This window comes from Heliconius melpomene, chromosome 1 (assembly GCF_056956725.1).
Source record: "Heliconius melpomene rosina isolate 202511_hmr_F chromosome 1, ASM5695672v1, whole genome shotgun sequence".
Taxonomy (NCBI): Eukaryota; Metazoa; Arthropoda; class Insecta; order Lepidoptera; family Nymphalidae; genus Heliconius; species Heliconius melpomene.
This window is the reverse complement of record NC_140389.1, coordinates 3988419-4010603: the sequence shown is the minus strand read 5'-3', so window position 1 is coordinate 4010603 and position 22185 is coordinate 3988419. Positions and strand designations below refer to the sequence as shown.

At 34.1% G+C, this 22185-nt stretch overlaps 1 protein-coding gene across 1 annotated transcript; it reads right to left on the bottom strand.

Annotated features, from left to right (window-relative positions):
- Positions 1-18172: 18172 nt before the first annotated feature.
- On the bottom strand, positions 18173-21340 carry LOC146540990 (uncharacterized). The gene is made up of 3 exons (XM_085194379.1): positions 19705-21340; positions 19514-19623; positions 18173-18367 (listed from the first exon to the last, which is right to left on the bottom strand). The coding sequence occupies exons 1-3, from the start codon at positions 21338-21340 to the stop codon at positions 18173-18175; spliced, it is 1941 nt and encodes a 646-aa protein (XP_085050505.1).
- Between the last annotated feature and the right edge of the window lie 845 nt (positions 21341-22185).

Here is a 22185-nt window from a genome sequence, read left to right as displayed (position 1 = left end):
TTTCGTTGCCTTGTTATTTTACTGCCACGTTTTTGTTTAGTCATTTTTATCTTGTTTTTTTTGTTATTTGCATATAATATACATTTTTGGATTAAGCGTTCCCGTATGTAATATCTTTGTTATTTATACTTCCAGGTCATCTTGGCGCAGTGGTACCGAGTCTGATTGTAAATGGGACGGAGGAATGAATGGTTTTCACTTCCTCTAAAACAAAAGAGGTCGCGGCGTTGAGTTCCACCACTCAACACCCAATGGATCGGAAAAAGGGCGACGAGTAAGGTATAGAATGTTTTTAGCTTCATTTTGTATCCTGCACATAGCGGGGTAGGTAGAGGGAACCTAATGTTACGACATTTCTTTCCCGTTAAGACACTTTCACTCCCCACTTTCCGCAGAATTCTGGAGGAATTGCATATTAAAAGTCGATAACGTTCTACAATATTAAATATTCCTCATTCGAGAGGGATATAAAATTTTAATATAATTTTAATTCAATACAAACAGTGAAAATAAAAACGACCATAACATTATATTAAGAAGCTAAATTAAAATATTTTTTATAAATGAATTTAAAAGAAATGGGCTTTCAATAAATAGGTTTCGAATACTAGAAGGTCTATTAGTAATTCCCAATATAATTTAATATTCACCGCGAGAAACACCAGAGTAACCAGTACTGAAATTAATTATGTATATTATCTGGTGTAGTACTATAATTTGTGAAATAGTAATTAAAATATACTATTTTTAACATATTGATTATATAAGTGGATAATATTAAATTCATTCCTCCATTAATTCAGAGATAATAGAATTATATTAATTATAGGATAGGACATTTTAGTTACGTAAGAACGAAGATAAGACACAAGGTTCAATTACACAATGCGACGTGCAATATATCTAAAACCTGTAAAAACACAAAAAAAGAGTCTAAACACTACTCTGAAAATTATTACTTCTCAGTATTAACATAAATATGATGTTAAAATTTCTAATGAAATGCCATGCAAAATAATTTAAACTCGTTTATTTACCAAAAAGAAATCTAACAGATTTTTATGTAAAAAAATGCTTAACATAAATATAATAGGTACAGGAGAGCCAGCAACACTAACCTAGAGACAGGATAATGAGATGTCGTTACGTAATGCTGAGGAAGTGTCTCCTTGCTTATTTAGAAAAATATCAGCCTTTTTGTCTGCAAAAAGAAAGAAGCCTTTTCAAGGTTATTTATATTATATGTTTACTGAAAATGAATGCGATTTACTACCGATATGGATGATAAATAATGAAATGAATGTAATTTTTATTTATTTAAAATGTATTAATGTATGTATGTATCTATGTATGTATGCTGTATCCCAGTAGAGTCGTCCTAGGAGAAACCTGGTTAAAACATTCCGTTCCCCAATTACCGCCTAATTTTGGAGAGATTGTATCCCACATAAAGCAAGGTACCCGGAAAACCTAGTGTCAGGACACTTCGTTCGCTATAAGATACTTCCGTGCGTGAAGCGTGAAACAATAATAAATAATTAAGTTTCAATTTTCGTACAAACAGTGTAATTACATTACTTTATTCTATGGGACTAAGTTTATCACGTGTTTTCAAGCGGCTGGTAGTTTGCCAGCGAGTTTTAATATAAATGAGACTTTACTACCAGCCATGAAGACAAGAAAGTGCTAACATAATGTAAATTTTCTTCCAACACCTCTCTGTTGCATGTACTTACTTCATATAGATGTAGCAATATGTAGGATTTCATACAATATTTGCTAGTCTAGAGGCCAGTCGTGGCTTAGGGGCACAAAGTGTGCTTGTAAAAACGACTGGTTGTAGGTTTGATACCCATTCGAAGATATAAAAAAGTAAAAAAATCGTCGGAAAGTGGGGGACGGAGTGCTTTAACACTAGCTTCCCTCTGCCTATCCTCCTGTGTGCGGGATATAACGTGTATGAATTGTAGAGGCATTGACGTGTTGAGTGACGGAACACAACGCCGCGGTTTGCCTTGACTCTAGAGTGAAGAAATAGGGATATAAATTTGAATAAATATTTCATCTCCTCAAGTGGGGATCAAACCCATAACTAGTCGATTATTATTTTAGATAACAGTCATTAATCCACAGTACTCCTTCAATGCAGTTTAACTTGTCTCCAATGGTATTATCGCACTAAAGTTCCGCGTAACTCTCACGCTGGGACACAAATCGTTAAAATACTTTACGTTGTAAGAACGGAAACTAAGTAATATTAATAGTTCGCGCTGAAAGTGTAAATTATAGAAGCGGTTTTATTGGAACCAAAAGGAACCTATTGTTACGCCATGGTCCTCCATCGCATTCTCCTCGAATTTAAAATATACCCAATATTTTCTAACGGCGGAATTTAGCGCCGCGTCTTTCCTTACGCGCTTGTCTTACAATAGTGAAAAAATTTTCTTTATAAATATGTAAATGTTAAATTAAATATTTTTTTACTAAAAACTACTTAGTCATATAAATTTTATAATTAAAATGAATTTGAACCCACTGTTTCGTAATCACGTTATTGCGCAAACAAAATGAGTTTTGCAATGAGTATTACAATCGTTTATTGCACTCGAGTAATTTCTTTCATTTCCCCCTCGAATGACTTCCAAGCCTTTTGGAATCCATTTATTATTAAGAAATTCATGTATATACATGAATTTAAATTTTAAATGTTAAATAATCAGTTTCATGCAGTGCTTGTATCCCACATATATCAGGGTGAGCAAAGGGAACCTAATTTTAAGACACTCCTTTCCCCATTTACCGCGGATTTTTTACAGGTATTGATTGGCGTTTTGAGCTCAATTACGGACTTTTGCTTTGGTGTCAGACAGAAAAAAATAATAATTCACTCCCTTAATTGGGAATCTAATCCTTAACCTTCACGTTACAGACAAACTCTTGTGCCCGTGTGCCACGATAGCCTCTTTTTTATTGAAATGTTTATATTAAACCCCTTAATGGTGTATTAGAGGATTATGAGTCAGTGAAAAGAATATAAAAGACTGACTATTTGTAGTATACGTCTATGTTGCCTTTATTCGATTTATACATAAATAAAATGTATATATTTATAAAACATATTTCGTATTTATTGTGTTTTTTTTGTCAAATAAGGTGCTCTTGAACTAGGCGATTATTTACATAATAAACTGAACTCGTGTTTTTCCTTTATGTAGCGCATTTACAGCGGCTTCTAGTATAAAAAAATCTAATACTTGATTAACATTGGGTAGTGGTAAGTACCCAATTCCAGCATATTTCATCAATTTACATGTTGCCGCAATAAATACAGAAATTTTTTATCTAAAATGGAATCTTTGACTTTTTCTATTAGCACAATTGCATACAAAAACTAACATTTGTAAAGTTAATGGGAGTGAAAATAGATGTGTTTTTACTAAAATCTATCGCTCAAGCCGCTTATAGGATTACAGCGCGCCGTAATGACGGCTTTGTAAAAAATGTTCGTCCAAAATTGGCAAACTTAACGGGGCCGTGACCGAGTCATATTTTAGCGTCTTAAATTGAAATTTAAATTCCAAATATTTTAATCATTGTATGAACATAAAGTTACCACCAGTTCTGAAGGTATTTAAAATGCTCGCTCTGGTAACGAAAGGCCGGCGTTGTGTTCCGCCACTTAACACACAATGCCTCTAGAATTCGGCGGAAAGTGGGGAACAGAAGTGCTTAATGGAAATGGATTGTCAATGTTAAAACTAGGTTTCCAGGTTCCCAAGCGACATTGACATATAATGATCGATGATCGATGATCGTAACGTACAATTGGCCTTATGTAATATAACTTGCTAACTATATAACAGGCGAGATACTCCATATTTCATATACTGAACAGCGGTTCAAAGTTACTTATGAAATAATAACACGCTATACAAACTTAAGCCGATCCTAATAGCTCATAGCGTAAGGAAATATGAGATCAATTTGATCTCATAATGTAATCGAGAATTTTCAATAGGATGAGAAGACTGGAGCTTATTACAAATTCCTTTATAACTTGATATTCGGTTCAGATATCTAGAGCTAAATGCTTCAAAGGTTTGAATAAAGCTAAACCATTTTCCGTGGTGTATATAAGATCTCGTCTTTTGGTAACCTTTGGTAAGTATAAATTAATAGTAAAACTTGCTTTTTTTTTGTAGAAATGTGACAGTTTTTATATATTTTTTAATGACTGTTTATTTTCAAGTTCTAATGCCTAAGCTACCCTAAAATCTGTTATAATTTTTCGTCAGTAAAACCTAGTGGTAAAGTTTGAACTTTCCCTGGTGGCTAGAAAAACTAAGCTACAATTAAGAATGTCAACTTCCAAAGTAAAAACAATGTCTTTTATATAATAATATAGTAATAAAACTAAGCAATACTCGAATTTCTAAATATTTTAGCTATTAAGTTAATTTTCTTGTTTACAAGCTTTTATTTAACTTGCCATGTTACTAGTAGTGTCAATTTGACCTACTTTTCACTGTCCGATTCAGCTGAAATTTAGATTACGACAAAATTCTACCCCAACATCTAAACAAAGTATAACCAATGTAAATTGAAGCCTTTACTTCATCTTTCTATTTTAGTTAATCAAGAGAAGCAATCAAACGTAACGATATCTCTTAATTAATTATACTGAAAGATGCTCCGATATTGAGATGTTTTAAACGGTGTTCGATATCTTAAGGTAAATATTTACAGAAATGGATGGATGGAGGATGAATAGAAAAGTGATATTACTCCATACTAATATTGTGGCGTGCCATTGGAGAGGCCTATGTCCAGTAGTGGACGAGGACAGGCTGATGATGATGATGATGATGATGAATATTGTAATATGTAATGTTGAATAGATTATTTGGTTGAACGCGTTAACCCCAGGAACTACTACTTAGAACTTCTTTTTTAGTATCTTAGCAAGGTAGGCATGGGGAACCTGAGAACCTAGTATTTGCGAGTTGAGTGGCCGACAGCGCCGCGCGTTGCCTTGTAACCAGTGCGAAGAAATGAAAATATTTTATTTCCTCGAGTGGGAATCGAATCTACGCCTGCGTCACGACTTTAGCTGTTCTAAGGTCTACGTCACATTAACATTACTCATTAAGTACAGCGAAAGCAGGACGTAATGAAACAAAAACAATCCACGAAACGTTTAAAGCGTCTGTCATTGTCTCGACGAGGGCTTCAATTACGCCGATGTCGGTAATGGGGACACTATTAAAAAGTAATTTACGTTCGCTACGTAAAGCTACAATCGTTTCATTTCGTTTGTGGACATTTTAATTATGTTTTTTCTTCTGTCACGCTCACGGCGCGAGGGTGCAGCGTGTTATATGTTGAGGGTTCAGGTCATGGGATTTCAACCTGTGATAATTACATCCAGGCATGTCGCTAGTACCTAAATTGATAGTGTTACTGCAAATCGGCTTACCTAAGCAGTAAGATGTTCGTAATACTAATTGCTGTATTAAATTCTCAGTGCGCCATTTAGTTATTGGTTATTCCATTATGTAAGCATAATTTATTATACACACCGCAGGGTGGGCAGAGGGAACCTAGTGTTAAGACACTGGGAACGCCCCGTTTCTACTGCACAATTTTGCTAAATGTTAACAATTTTTGGACAACTATGTATTATAAATTAATTTGGGCAAAGATTGTAAGTTTAATAATCATTAAACAAAATATGAAAGGCCTTATTTAGAAAACGTATAAAAAATTTAACGTAGAGGGACTAGAACCCGCGCCTTCTGCAAACGTATCAAGTGGTCTGACCACTAAGCCATACGTTCTCACCAAGCTATGTCAAAATTCTTATACGCTTGTTACAACTTATTTATGTTGTTGGCATCTCTGTAGGGAGTTTTTTAGAAATTTCTGCTACCCAAAGATAATTGCTAAGAATAATTGTCTGGCAAGAGAGTGCATTCAGTCGGCGTAGTCCCAGACTTGTGGAAGAGCGCTCTTATTCACTCGATCCCGAAGGTTTCGATCCATCTAGCTACAAGCCTATTGCTACCACCTACGTCCTACACCATTACCACAAAAAAACCAACGAAATCTCTAATTATTTTTATGGAAAAATTTAATCAAAACGCTCCCGTCATACTACAGCGCGGGCTGGACGCTAACCTCTTTTTATTCTCAGCTTTCTTGACCTAAAATATGAACATGAATATATAATGTTACATTAAATCCAAGTAGCTTTTCATCTCCCATACATTTCTGTTGCTCGTTCCGACCTACTTGCTCCGCTATTCTGTCAGATATCGTTGAAATAAGCTAAAGAAAGTCATACAATTGATTAACGAATTCATTCACGTTTTGGTTGATTTTGCATAAAAGGCGTTATTGATGTGGCTGTCTTTACATGTGATTGTGACAACCTACAGGTTCGATCTGAAAAAAAATATATATATATATATATATATATATGACGGCGCGCTGCTATGTATTAGTTTTAATTATAATTTCGCAATTATTACATTTCGATTTTAATTGATTTATGTAATGGATTATATTAGAAGAATATTTAAAATGGAGCGGGTAACCCCGAATAGGGTAATAGGTGTAGCCACAAATAATAGCGGATGTCATTGGTTGACAGCTACGGCGTGAGATGTTCACCAATTAACCTATTGGCTCCTAATCTATTGTAATTTTGTCAATCTTGTGAGATTTATTGTAAAACTGTTATGTAAACGAGTAATAAGACATTGTAGAATATAAGTGTGACTGTTATTTAAACATCTCTGTTGCTACAACGCCCACAAATGAATAATGACAGCCAAGTCCGCTATGAGGCCCCTTCTGATGCTTCTACATATATATATGTATCCCTATATAAGTATCGAATTATGCATGAAAAAAATAATAATAAGGGAGTAGAATAAAATAATAGTAAGGTAAATAATAGTAAGGTTTGAAAAAAAGAATAGTGATTTTGTGAATAGAGTGAAGTATAAGGTGACCTTATTAAGGTTCCCTTATTGGCTCTTCTGAGTATACAGATATGTACTGGTATACTCAAAGTTTTTTATAAAAGGTCTTCTAAGATAATTTCGAAAATTGATATGTCTTCTTTATAATATACGATAGGAAACTAAAATTAAAATATAAATAAATTAAACTATAAATAATATTTTTTTATATTACTTTATATTACTTTACACAGGAAATACTTCGTCCTCCACTTTGCGCAAAATTTTCGAGTTGCGTGTTGATTGGCGAAACTAAACGCCGCGCTTCATCTTGTCACCACAGCGAGGAGATTAAAATAAGTAAGTAGTAATTCCAACTCACGAGTCCGGAATCAAACGGTGTTCCACTACGCCATGACGGCCTTTATCTTACTATATACTAAAGATATGTATTAATTATGTAAGAAGTACTTTGCGGAACACATGTTCATAAGAGTTAATGGATATAACAATTTCACTTGAAATCTACGAAAGGTTTACAGCAATTCTTATAATTTACAAACGAATGTACAATTAAATTTTCGCTGCAGCTGTTAGGAGCGTGTGGGAAGTGCATTTCACTTGTAAAATTACACATTAAGGAAGAAATGTATGAAGTAAAGAATAGTTGTAGTGATAATGGCTAAAATTATAGATTGTAGTTTTAAATTGAGTTAATGATTAAAATCAGCTTCACACTGTATCCCGTGCACAGCAGGATGGGCAGAGGGAACCTAGTGTTAAGACACTCTGTTTCCCACTTTCTGCTGATTTCTGGAGGAATTACGTGTTGAGTGGCGGAACTTAACGCCGCGCCGCTAGTCACGCTTTGTGCCCCTGCGCCACTATTTGGCGACCGAAATTTGGTGAATAATGCTAAACATAAAAAATTATATAAAAATAATGGAAAATAGAGAATAGTGATTTATTACTACGATTCTTTTAAAGCTATCCTTATGTACAATTTCGTAAAATATTAACATTGTTTTTATCACCTATATATTTTTATATGGCAACATAAATAAAGAAATATTTCTCTTAGGTTGTACTTAAAACTATCAATTTATAGAGTTTAGCTCCCGTCAGTTTATCTAACGTTCGTATAACGTTCTTTCATAGTGCAGTTGATAATTTCCTCTCAGCTATGGTAATTGAAGGCGAGCCGTTCGTTCCCTTTAATCAAAGGTGTTATTTGTAAAATAGGGCAACAGGTCAACTGCAGCTGCTCTGGAGTAGAAAATATCAATATATCGATACGTATTACACGATACTTTAATTATAAATGCGGAGAAGATATTAGAGTAATTTTTGTGCTGGTTGTAGATTCGATTTACATTATTGAATTATAATAATAACAAGTAAATATTTAATTTATAGCCTTTCGTAGCGTAGTTACGATCGTGTCTGATTGTTTGTGTGGGAAACGGGGTGTCATAAAACAGGGTTCCCTCTACCTACTTACTTTTTTTTAACACGCTGTATCCCGCACCTAGCAGGATAGGTAGAGAGAGCCTATTGTTAGGATAATCCTTTTCCATTAAGATACTTCCTTTTTCTACTTTTCGCGCAATTCTGGAGGTATTGCACGTTGAGTAGCGGAACTCGACGTCGAACTTTGTCTAAATACTGGGAACGTCTTGGAAATAGAACCCACAATCTCTTGTATTTACAGTTACTGTCTTGTCTTGTCTTGTAATATAATGAAAATAAAAACAAGTTTCTCTCTGTCAAGTTTACAAAAATGCTACCATTTGGTTTCCCATATTTAAAAACATGATTTTTTATATGACAAACGTTAAAAGAGAATATTCAAAAAAATAATAATTTAAAAAATTATATGCAAAAAATGAACTGCAACTAGTAAAATGCGAGATGCTGTTTTATTCACGCGTTAACATGAATAAACCTTTAGAAATTCGTGAAGTCGTATGTAGGGTGTACGGCAACTACGGTATACGTGCAAAATTTACAGTAATAGTGCTGTTTATTTGGAAAACTTTTAAATTTACATATTTATATATTTTCAATTTAAATATATTTTATGGTTTATAGTTCTTAGTTATGGCTGTTTTCTTATAGATTTGTATTCTTTTTAGAAAAAACTGTTGATAATAATAAAGTATAAACTTTTAATATATTAATCTTAAATTTGGTTCCTTTGGTACATTTGAGAAGCTCGTATTTTAAATGCTACCTTTGGACGTTTAATGTTAACATTTGGCATGTAGATGCACCCCACTCCTATCGGACAATAATAAGAGAGGATTTCTTTTCTTTTCTTCCGAAATTCTAAGAGGAACATGAAAAACGTGATTTTCCATATTACTTCTCAACAAAGTTGAGTATATAAATAATATATTATTAAATTTCTTCTATATAATTTTATAGTTTTATATATAAACCCTACGGTATTGTATTATATGAAACGTAATACTCGTATACTAATAACAATGAAAAGTAACAAGCAATTCGGGTTAAATTTATAGCTCTATCATAGCACCCGTTATTGGCTCTTAAAGCAATCATTACTGAAATCTGCGGTCGAGGAGAGATTAATTGTTACAGCTTAGTGTTAGGTAGAGTAGAGTGTGATGTTCTAAGTTTGTAAACGTAGTCTATTATAAATGTTAATCGAATAAATTATCACTTGTTTCAATTATCTCAAATTAGCTTTTTTTTCATCTTCACGCAGTATTTTTACATAGCAGAGTAGGCAGAGGGAACCTGGGAACCTACAGTTTAGACACTCCGTTCCTATACAAACACTTCTGAACTCCACCAATGCTTGTCTCTAAAATTATAGCAGCAAAATTTGTTCCTAAATAGAGTTGTCTACCATTTCTTAATAAATGCATATCGAAGTAGTATATTTAACGTTTAAAACTAAAACTACGTAAAAAAGCTGTACGGATTACAAGAAGCAATTTAAAGTTTATAAATAGGGATTCATTAAGCAATGCCTTGAACTTGAGATAAAAGACTTGGAGGAACAAAAGCTATTTGAGTTGTTTAAGACTAAAAATCTCTTTGATTTTGACTAAAAAAGTAAACAATTAAGGCCGTCGTGGCTTTGTGGAATAAGGTCTGACTGTAAATGCGACTATTATGAGTTCAATACACACTCGGAAGAAAGATCATATTTAATTCATTTTAATTTTCCCACGATTTTCTGCAATTTAGCACGAAAAATTAAGAAAGTAAGGTGGCAAGAGTAACGGAAAGTGCAGATCGGAGTGTTCTAACACTAAGTTCCCTCTGCTGATCCTGCTATATGCGGGATGCGTGAAAATACATATATAGCTTTAATATATTAAGTAATCTTAATATTGTGTATTTAAGTTTTACCAAACTTAACACAGTAGTTCTCAATATGTTTACAATATGAAAATTTTCTCATAGTTTAAACTAAAATTTTAAAACTGACCATGCAACAATACATATTATATACAAACAAATATATGTTTGGAGATAAAAATATTTTATGCTACATAAATATTGGTCGCAGTGAAACTCAATTGACGTGAATTGTACGCATTTGGAATGACCGTATCGTATTTAAATTAAAGTGTAGTGTCTGAACTCCATACTTGAGGCCAGTTGGTGGGTTCGATTCCCAATTTAGGAAATTATTTATTTAATATTTCCATTTTCTTCTCTCTGGTGTCAAGACAAAGCGCGGTGTTGAGTTCCGCCACTCAGTGTTCCACATTTTAGTGAAAAATGCGATAAAGACGATGATTTTATTTGTTTGAAAGCGCTAATCTTAGGAACTACTAGGGTAACCAAACTGCCGTATAGTTTGGTTTGGGAAGTTACTAGTTTCAATATAATCAACTGGTCAGAGTCACCACGTGTCATACATAACTCTTAGTTATCTCCAATGATCACACCAGAAATGCTAGTTCCATCATAAGAATAGAAGCAAACATTAGTTCCAACTGTTAGAAAAGCCGTAAAGCACGAGAAGTTATAATTCGGTAGCAGTTGCTTCCCATTAAGACCTTCTGAATAGAATGAGTTTGTTAGCGTTTGTGTTTTATTTGATCTTTAAGCTTAAGGAAGTTGAACTAATAATAGTTGGGTTGTGAGTTCATATGATAACAGATAATTTTTTAAATTTCTAAAGTCAAAGTGAAATTCGTTGAAAGTAAGCTTGACGTAAGTAATTTTTTTGTTTTATAAAAAAATGCCTTAATCAATGTGACATGAGGAAGCAATCACCTAAGAGCTGATAGTAGCCAGACCTAGGTTATTTTATAAAGCCTGAAAGTTTCTGTGCGCAAACTCTAGCACTATGAGGGAACCTGGTAAGTAGAATATAGATTTAGGGTGGTGGTTACTTTGGCAGGTATAAGATATCTAAGATGCATAAAATAGCACCTTAATCTCGTTAAATTATAAAGGGGGTTATAAAATAAGTCACTGTACCACTTCGCCATGGTAGATTTATTATTACTTAGAGAAAAAAATATCACAAGACTTTGTAAAATATCTATTAAAATATCTATAGTAATTTTATTAAATACCTAGCTCAGGGTAAACTAAATTCCAACTGTAATAAAAAAACCTCTAAAACTAAAAGAATCGTTCACTTAACTTATCTAATAACGAGACTATAAGACTTAGTATATATTTTATTTGATCAGAAATACTCTGTTCCATACATACGTCCTTGAAAGGTACACAACAAGTATCATAAACAGTTTGGCAAGAGCTGAACTTTGGTAATGGTGGGTGTACCCGCAGTGAGCGGACACCTCGCCACATTTGGTCAAATCAAATACAGGCTTTAAGTAAATATGTAGTTTGTATGTGGATAGAAAGAGGGAGTTGATAATAATAATAATTATTATTGTTAGCTTCACTGTATACCGCACATAGACAGGTGCCTACCTTAGAGAGAACCTGGGAACCTAGTGTTAAGACACTCCGTTCCCAATAAGGCACTTGCTATCCCCACTTTCCGCCGATTTTGAAGGCAACGTGTTGAGTGGCGAAACTCGATGATACGCTTTACCTACGTCGTTACCAGAGCGAATAAATGAAAATATTTTTTTTGGATTCGACAAATTTCAAAGCATTAATTTTGTTGAACTTTGAAATTTCACTTAAATTATAAAAACCGAGCAGTATTTTGCACATAAAATAGAAACCGAGTAATTTTACACCAGATTCATTTTAATTACTAGTACTTCATTATAAAATTTTGTATAATCCAAGCAATAATACCCTAAGATTTCACATTAGTTTGTATTCCAATAAATTACAAGCATGTATATAATATATTTGAAATGTCGCTAAATGACACAAAAGGGTGGAACAAGGTCGTAATAAAACCGTCACCAGATATTAATGTCACGCCATACATATGTAACCTTCGGACCCATTAAATGGCTTATAGAATTGCAAAGTTGTGGGTTCGATCCCCACTCGAGAAAATTAAATATTTATTTAAATTTATATTTTCTTTCTTCACTGAGGAATGTGGAGAACGGAGTGTATTAACACTGGATTCCTTCTGCCTATCCAGCTGTGTGCGGGATACTGCGTGAAGCTGATTTTTAATTTATAATTTCAACTTACGTACTGTATTTTGCATATATCACGGTAGGCAGACCGCTCCAAATTTGGGACATTGTGTCATAGTGAGCGGCGGAACTCAACGCTGTACTTTTTACTTACCAGAGCGAGAAAACAAAAATAATTCGTTATAATACTATAGAATCCAACCCATCCCCGGTTCAAGAATCATAATGCCAAACATTATGTTCTCATCGGATTTTCAAGTAAATCAAGCAAGAGTAATGGTAATGGGATCAAATTCCAGATAGCATATTTTCGTGCATAATATTTACTGAAATCCAAATTAAATCTAATAATATATACTCCTTTATAATAAGAGAAATTACAATGAAATATTCTTATAACTAAACCTAGTTACAGAGAAAAACTTATTTATCAAACAAATGAAGGAAACGCAAGTACTAGTTTAGACAATGAAAACTTAGCGTTACAGCATGTCGTTCTAGTATGAACTAGTTCACCGTCTGAATACAATAATGACTTCAAACTCGTCTCACTTCTCTTCTTTCACAGTGCGATACCGTTCCCGTTCCATACCGTTCTGTTACCGTTTCCCATTTAAAAAAATACTTGTTTTAGAACTCCGATTACCTCCTAAACTTTTAACTATAGGAGAACCAGAGTAAGCTGCCTATAATTTAGTTCTGCTGTAAATAATTTGGTTATCCGAATCGATCCTCTAAAAACTCTATTAATAAAATGTAAATCTTTTTTCGCAAATTATTATTAGTATTAATTAATTAATGGCGACCTTTATATTTGCTATTAGGTTAAAACATCAGAATGTAGGTCGGCTAGTATAAAAGCGGAACATAGATTTACAAAGCGTGAACTAACCAATGCTAATGTAAAATCGCTGTGGAATTACAGAATTCACTTTGAACGTATAAACCTAATTTTCTTGCATACGGTTGTGTTAAGTTTTACTTTATTTCTTTATATATAAATTTCTAAATAAAATGTTAATAAATATTTTATGGATATCTTACTTTAGAGACTCAGATATGCCTATTTGTTTATTAAATAGTAAACGCAGTAAGAGAGGCATGGGGAGGCATTGGTTGAGAGAGAATATAGAATCGGTGATAGCTTTATAGGGTTGTTAGTATAAATATTTACATTTATTATATAACAATGAAGGAATTATGTTGATATTTTTATTTTTATGTTTACGTTCAATGTGAAATAGCCAGTTTAACTGTAAAATGATTGTTGGGCACTAAGAGAGGATAACCCAAAAATCCTACTGGAACAGGAAAAAAATGGGATTTTAAAATAAATAGTCCATACAAACGAAGTTACAAGCTACAGTCGTTAGTACATAAAATGTTGCAATCCAAGCATATATAACCGAGTAATAAAAAAAGCATAGTAACATTATTTAAAAAGAAAATATATGAAAAGACATAAACGAGACTACAATACATGATTGAATTCAAATCCTACTACAATATATGGAGTAATCTTAATATTTTATTTTGAAATTGATATCGACAAAGGAAAACAGAATATATGGTTAATAAAAGGAGTTGCGAAGGTTATATCTTTATTGAATTTATAGAATATAGCGTATAAGAATTCGACGTATAATAATGAGAATGTATGGCTTAGTGGTCAGAACGCTTCGACGGCTTCCGAGAGGCGCGGTATCAAATCCCGCAACGTAAAAAATGTACACTTTTCCAAAAGGTACATTTTTTTCACTTTTAAATATATAAAAATAAATAAATCAGCTTCACTCAGCAATTCTCTCTCTCCACATCTCTCCCCATTTTCTGCTGAATTTTGGAAGCATTGCGTGTAGAGTGGTAGCACTCAACGCCTCGCTGTGCCTCGACACCAGAGTGAAGAAATGGAAATATAAACGTAAATTAATATTTCACTTCCTCGAGTGGGGATCGAACTCACAACCATCGCGTTACAGTCGCACCCACGTGCCGCTACGCTACGACGGCCTCGATTTTTTTTTAAATATAAAAAATAGATATATCTTATCAGACTATACTTGGATCTATACAACAGGCCTCTATGGCGGAAAGTACTGGAAATTTGAATAATGTGTCCATAGCGTGACGGTCCGCAGTTCTAAAGCGCTACAGATTTTATCAGCTATCTTCAATTAATTCTGTACCTACTAAAGGAAATAATAAACTTGGTCTAAACGATTTGTAAAATATGGGAATTATAATTTGTTAATTGCTTTAGGGTTGTTTTATATTTTCTATAAAATTGAAGGTGATTTTAAATTAAAAATTTCGAGACGTAAATTAATATTTATACTGAATGGCCAAATTGTATTATAAAGATATTTGTCAGTTATATCTTAACACTGGGTTCCCTCAGCCTACCCTGCTGTGCGGGATACAGCGTGAAGCTGATTTTTTTGTCAGTTATACACATCAGGTGTCTGCCAGGTGTCTACTGACAAGTAAGTCGCTATCTGAAGTGCTGTCATTCAGGTAAGTTCCAAATGCACCGCGATGGGCTCTCTTATTTATATGTTACATACAATTTCTTTTACACTTGTTTGAGGGGACCTAATTTTAAACTTAAGATATATAAGATACTTTCCACCTATTTCATACAGTATATGTTAAGTGGCAGAACTCACTGTCGCGCTATCTACCACAGTATAGCAACTAAATTAAATTATTCACCCGAGCGGGAATAGAACCCAAAACAGTCATGTCATGTCTATAAAAAAATAATTAGTAAGTACATTACAATATTATTATTATTATTATTATTTTTATATATATATTTATATTATCTATATTTAAATATAATATAATATATACGTTTATATTATTTGTGTATTAATATTAAGTTATTGTTACTATGCATAATAATGATAGTGTTTATAGTGGTAGTATATCTGATAATTCTTTTCACCAGTGCGTTTCTACAACATCCGACGATAGTTGCCATAGCATATCTAATCCTCTCAACTCAATATTAGACAGCAAACTTAAAAACTTTTCAAAAAATTTTAATGTAGTCCACATCAATGCGCAAAGCATACCAGCCCATTATCCAGACCTCCTTGACTCATTTAATGTAAGAGATGTTCATGCAGTACTCGTATCTGAGACATTTCTCAAACCCAGTTTACCATCAACTGCATATGCCCTACCGGGTTTTCACCTGATACGAAACGATAGGACAGGGGAGTAGCTATTTATCTTAGGAGCCACATTCCCTTTTCAATATTAGATAAATCGCCTTCAGCTTACTCAAATTCATCGGAACATATCTTTATAGAGGTCCTATTTGGCACTCTTAAGATGTTACTTGGTGTCTTTTATAGTCCCACCTTACATGTGAATTATTTTTATTCGTTTGAGATTCTTTTAGAAAAGTATGTGCCAGAAGTTGACCACTCCATCATAATGGGTGACTTTAACACATGTCTCATTAAGAAAGACACACGCTCAACTCGGCTTAAAACCATAATCAATAGCTCTAACCTAAATATCCTTCCGACGAATGCAACCCACCTCTTCCCTGGTTGCGTGCCATCCTTGCTGGACCTCATGGTTGTCTCATCAAACGAGCGCGTAGCTACCTTCGGACAAATCTCAGCGGAAGCGTTCTCCTATCACGACCTCGTTTACCTATCGTACAAAATACGACCACCCAAGCTAAAGCCAACGGTAGCGATGCGAAGATCCTTCAATAACATCGACAACGAAAAATTTATGAGTGATCTTAGTCGTATTGACTGGGATTGCATTTTTAATGCAGGCACTATTAATGATAAATTAAATATTTTTAATTCCATATTAATTGAGCTTTTCGACATTCACGCGCCGCTTCGACCAATAAAAATAAAACATCTCCCTGCTCCGTGGTTAACGCAAGATATTAAGATACTTATGGTCAAACGAAATACTGCAAAGTCCAAATACAAAATGAATCCTACGGATGCAAATCTTCAGAGGTACAAAAAACTACGGAACAGATGTAACAAGGCTTGCAGAGATGCGCGACGTAACCATATTTTTACATCTATAGACCCCAGGAGTCCTGCAAAAACTTGGAAATTTCTGAATGCGATGGGAATAGGAGGTAGACGCACTCGGCATACACCAATCTTAAGCAACTGCATGGATTTAGATTCACTGAATAATTTCTTTACGAATGTCAATAAGATGGACGACATCACTAAATTAAACACCCTTCAATCACTGTCATTACTTCCGAATCCCTCACCTCCTTTCCTTTTCAAACCCATCTCTACGGCACAAATTCGTAAGCACGTGATAGCCATTAAATCGGATGCTACTGGCTATGATAATATTAGTCGTCGTATGATTATATTATCGCTTAATTATGTTCTTCCTGTCTTATCCCATATCTTTAACTTCTCCCTTTCGTCCAGTGAATTTCCTGATGCTTGGCGCCATGCACTAGTGATCCCTATCCCAAAAATATCCAAAACGTCCAATCCAACATCCTTCTCTAACCATAGGCCGATTTCCATTCTTCCCTTCCTGTCCAAAGTCCTAGAACGTATTGTTCATGAACAACTATACTTATTTTTACATAATAATAATATCCTTTCCCCTTTCCAATCAGGTTTCCGCCCTGGATATAGCACAGTAACTGCACTTAATAAAGTCTGTGATGATATTCGATTCGGTATTGACAACCAGCAAGTTACTCTACTTGTTCTGCTAGACTTTTCAAATGCCTTCAATTCTGTTGACTTTGATATATTGCTAGCCATATTAAAGTCCATAAATTTTTCCTCAACAGCTACTGAATGGTTTTCTTCATACCTTCGCGGCCGCAGACAGAGTGTCATACTGGATGGTAGACAATCCTCACTAAGCCATATTAGCGCTGGCGTGCCTCAGGGTGGTGTGCTGTCTTCCCTCCTTTTTTCCATTTTCATTAACACTCTCACTCCACATATATCGTCTTCTTATCATCTTTACGCTGATGATTTACAAATTTATACAACCGTAGCCACGAATGAAATTTCTAGCGCGGTTGCTAAAATTAACTCCGACCTTCAGCTAATAAGTATCTGGTGTAAAACATTTGGGCTTTCTTTAAACCCAAATAAATCTCAGCTATGTATTTTTGGAAACTCTAAACAACTGTTTAAATTACATGTACCTCTACCATCGGTTTCGCTTGATAATATATGCTTAGAGCCTAGTGAGAGTGTTGTGAACTTGGGGATCAGAATGGATAGCACATTTTCCTGGTCACCCCGCGTTTCTGAGCTTAGTCGTAGGGTTTTCTCCGCCTTAGGGGGACTAAGAAGATGGAAGAACCTCTTACCATTGAAAACCAAAATATCCTTAGCCCACACTCTTCTCCTTCCCATTCTAGATTACGCCGATTCTTGCTATCTGGATTTGTCTCAGCAACTGCTTAATAAGCTCGAGCGTCTGCAAAATGCTATAATAAGATTTATATTTGGACTTAAAAAGTACGACCATGTGTCACAGTTTCGTGCTCAACTGAAATGGCTCTCAATAAAATACAGGCGTAATCTACATTCCCTCACTCTCCTTTATACCATCCTTTTTCATCCTATTACTCCTTCGTACCTTAAAGAACGGTTTAAGTTCTTAGGGTCGAATTCCCTTCATGTCCAATGTCTCCGTTTCCGCACTGACAACCTCCTTCAAACACCTTTGTCCCGATCGAAACGCTATGGTGACTCCTTTACTGTCAAGACAGTAAAGCTCTGGAATGAGCTGCCGGTGAATATCAGAAAATCTCAGACGGTTGGAATATTTAAACGTCGTCTTAAACAATACTACCTGGAACAGTCTATAAACTGATTTTATTACACTTAGTTTATGTATGAATATTTGTGTATGTATGTATATGTGTATATTAATAAAATTACATATATAGATACAAATATATATATATATATATATATATATATATATATATATATATATATATATATATATATATATAAATAAATATATATATATATAATAATAATAATAATAATAATAATAATAACTCTTTATTGTACACCCAAGAAAAGACACAAAAAATACAATAACATTATATAAATGTACAAAAGGCGGCCTTATTGCTTAATAGCAATTTCTGCCAGGCAACCTTAAGGCAGAGGACATAGCAAATTAAGATAGGGGTAGGGTGCAAAAAAAATATAATTAAGGGTATAAAATAAATAAGAATATATTTACCATAAATAACACATACAAAGCATACGTAAATAAATATAGCCGTATCAATATATATACATACAAATACATACACATATACATATAAACTACATACATACATAGATAAAGATAAGAACTCAATGGTAAGAATAAAATGTGTAATGGCAGAGAGAGAAAAAAAAAAGAAAAAGAACCTAAGTCTTAAAGTGACATAAAGTGTAACTTTAAACGACGCTTGAAGGTTAGAAATGTTTTGGCATTTCTGACCACTAAAGGAAGGGCGTTCCACAACCTACACGCTGTAACAGTAAATGAACTGCTGTAGAAGGAAGAAGTGTGAGAAGGTATTTTGAGGATAAGATTACGTTCAGAGCGAAGAGAGCGAGAATGTGTCTCGCCCAAAAACTCAAAACGTTCTTTAAGGTAAGGAGGGGAAATTGGATTGAACAGAATACAGTAAAGAAGATGAAGGATGTGAGTATTCCTGCGAAGGCGGATAGGGAGCCACTTGAGTTTTTTACGGAAATCAGAGATGTGATCAAATTTGCGTAGGCCAAATATGAACCGAATACATAAATTTTGAATACGCTCAAGTTTATTTAATTGCTCCTCTCTTAAGTCAAGATAGCAAGTGTCAGCATAATCAAGAATCGGTAGAAGGAGAGTATTTGCTAACGAAATCTTAGTAAGTATAGGAAGAAAATTACGCAAACGTCTAAGAGAACCTAAGGATGCAAATATCTTTCTGCTAACCTCACTTACCTGTGAATCCCAAGACATATTATTATCCAGAGTGATACCAAGATCTTTTACAGTTTTGCTGAATGGTATAATGTCACCATTAATAAGTACGGGTGGTAAAGTCGATACATCTATTTTTGAAATAAGTTTTGAACTACCAATTAAAATCAGTTGAGTTTTTTTTGAGTTAAGATGTAGACCAAATGACTTACTCCAAGAAGATATACTCTCCAAGCTATTGTTAATGTCCTTGATTGCGGTGGGTAAGTCCGATATATTAGCTTGATTGTATATCTGCAAATCGTCTGCATATAAATGGTAGAGAGAAGAAATAGTATCAGAAATAGTATTTATAAACATAGAAAATAGCAAAGGAGACAACACGCCACCCTGCGGAACACCAGCAACGACAGGAGTCCAATCAGAGTACGAATCTTGTATTCGCAAACGTTGCCGACGTCCGTACAGGTATTCACGAAGCCAGTTAATTGCATCAGGAGATATGTTAAGTGACTTTAAAGTAGCCAGCATGATATCAAAGTCAACGGAGCCAAAGGCATTGCTGAAGTCCAGCAACGCCAAGACTGTGACTTGTTGCCTATCCATGCCAGAACGAATGTCATCAGTAATTTTTACTAATGCCGTTGTCGTACTATGACCAGGACGGAAACCGGATTGCAAAGGGTTCATAAGGTTACGTTGGTAAAGGAACTGAGTGAGTTGGGTCTGAATTAAGCGCTCAAGGACTTTGGATAGGAAAGGAAGAATAGAAATAGGACGGTAATCAGAGAAATCAACAGGATTAGGTTTTTTGGGTAAAGGAATTATTTGTGCATCTTTCCATATTGAAGGAAATTGCTTTGAGCATATAGAGTGATTAAATATACATGTAATTACAGGTAATAAGATATCGAGGATGAGACTGATCATTTTGCGACTAATGCCGTCAGCACCGACAGCATCAGATTTAGTGGCTAAAATTGTCTTCTTAACATCACTTTCTGCAAATAAACTAAAGAAAAAACTAGGAACACCTGGAGTGGATAAAGCATTAAGATGGTTAATAGTAGATAATTTTGTTGCGTTATTAATAACACAGGAAGAAGAGAAATGTCTATTAAGTTCATTTAAATTGATATTCTTGGGATTTATAAATTGTTTCGCTTTTCCAACTCCGATAGATTTTAAAAAATTCCAAACTTTATATGAGTCTTTTTCCTCTATTACAGATTTGTGTATATGGCGTCGTTGGTAATCTCTACACATCATATTACAGCGATTGCGAGCTTTATTGTAATTTTGCCGATTGGTATCATTAGGATTTTCTTTGAATTTCATTTTAGCAGTATTCTTTTTATGTTGCAGCTTTTTAATTTTGTCTGTTAGCCAAGGAGCAGGATAATGTTTTATTCGTACGGGACGCAATGGAGCATGATGATCATATAATTTTAATATGTGCGAATTGAAAAGAGCCAGCTGATCATCAGCTTCAGTACAGATTAGTACACTCGACCAATCGATTGCAGCCGCGTCCTCACGCAAGCAATTTAAATCTATACCACCAAAATTACGTTGCAGAAGGATTCTTGATTTAGCTTTAGGGGGCCTAATTTTATAAGATAAATATATGAGATCATGGTAAGAGAATGCTAAGGCAGGATATTGGCCATGTTTTTCAACATGGTCAATAGAAGAAACAATCATAAGATCAAGTAACGAGGGAACGCAGTTAGGGAAGTTATGAGTAGCGGATAGGGGGAGTAGATGTAAGTTAGCACCATCGACTATAGATTTTAAGCGGGACGAACGATGATTTTTCTTCAACATACAAGTATTAAAGTCGCCCATTATAATAGTGTGATCGTAGGAAGGTTTATAGTTTTCTAGCAGGGTTTCAAATGATAAAAAGTAATCGACCGCAAGGTTAGGGTTATAGTAAACACCAAGAAGAATCTTAGTATGAGTAAAGCAGACTTCAATAAGGAGATGTTCTGGACCAGAGCTTGGGTCACTTTTGGAAAAGTCTACTAAGCTATAAGGAATGTGTGTGCGTAGATAAATGGCAACGCCACCTCCTACTCGACCTATACGATCGTTACGGATCAAATGAAACCCGGGTAGTAAATAAGAAGCCGAAGGGAGGCATGGTTTTAACCATGTCTCTGATACTAGAATAGCATGTACATTATTATTGTTGAAAGAAGATAAGAAATCTGGGAAGTGTGCAGGAATACTTTGCGAGTTCAAATGAATAATGTTAAAATTTTTCAGTACGTCTGAGAAATTTGAATCTAATGTTTCACTTAGCGTGGGGATACTTAGAAAGCTGTCATTACTGCTCAATCCATCAGAAATAGCCGAAAAGGAAAGGAAAGAATCGTTGGAAGTATTAATGTTCATTGCCATTATAAGTATGAGGGAAATATATAAATAATAAATAAGTTATATAAAATAAATAAATAAATATAAATAAATAATAAATAACAAAATATGAATAAAAATAAAATAAGATAAAAATAATAATAATTAAAAAAAAAAAAAAAATACAAATGTAAAAAGTATAACGATAACCCGTTTTAGCTTCTAAATTTGCTAAACCACCCGCTAGTTGGAAAGAGAAACTAAGAAAGAAAAATAAAAACAAAACAAATAAAAAAAGTAAAAATTAAATAAAAACAATATAAACATTTCCA

Excerpts from the sequence above, each read along its gene's own strand:
- LOC146540990 (XM_085194379.1), bottom strand. The coding sequence starts at position 21,340 with ATGGGCGACTTTAATACTTGTATGTTGAAGAAAAATCATCGTTCGTCC. Across the intron at positions 19,624-19,704 it reads GGAGAGTATATCTTCTTGGA|ATGTATCGACTTTACCACCC; the intron begins GTAAGTCATTTG and ends TTTCAAAAATAG. Across the intron at positions 18,368-19,513 it reads ATATGTCTTGGGATTCACAG|GTAGTATTGTTTAAGACGAC; the intron begins GTAAGTGAGGTT and ends AGACTGTTCCAG.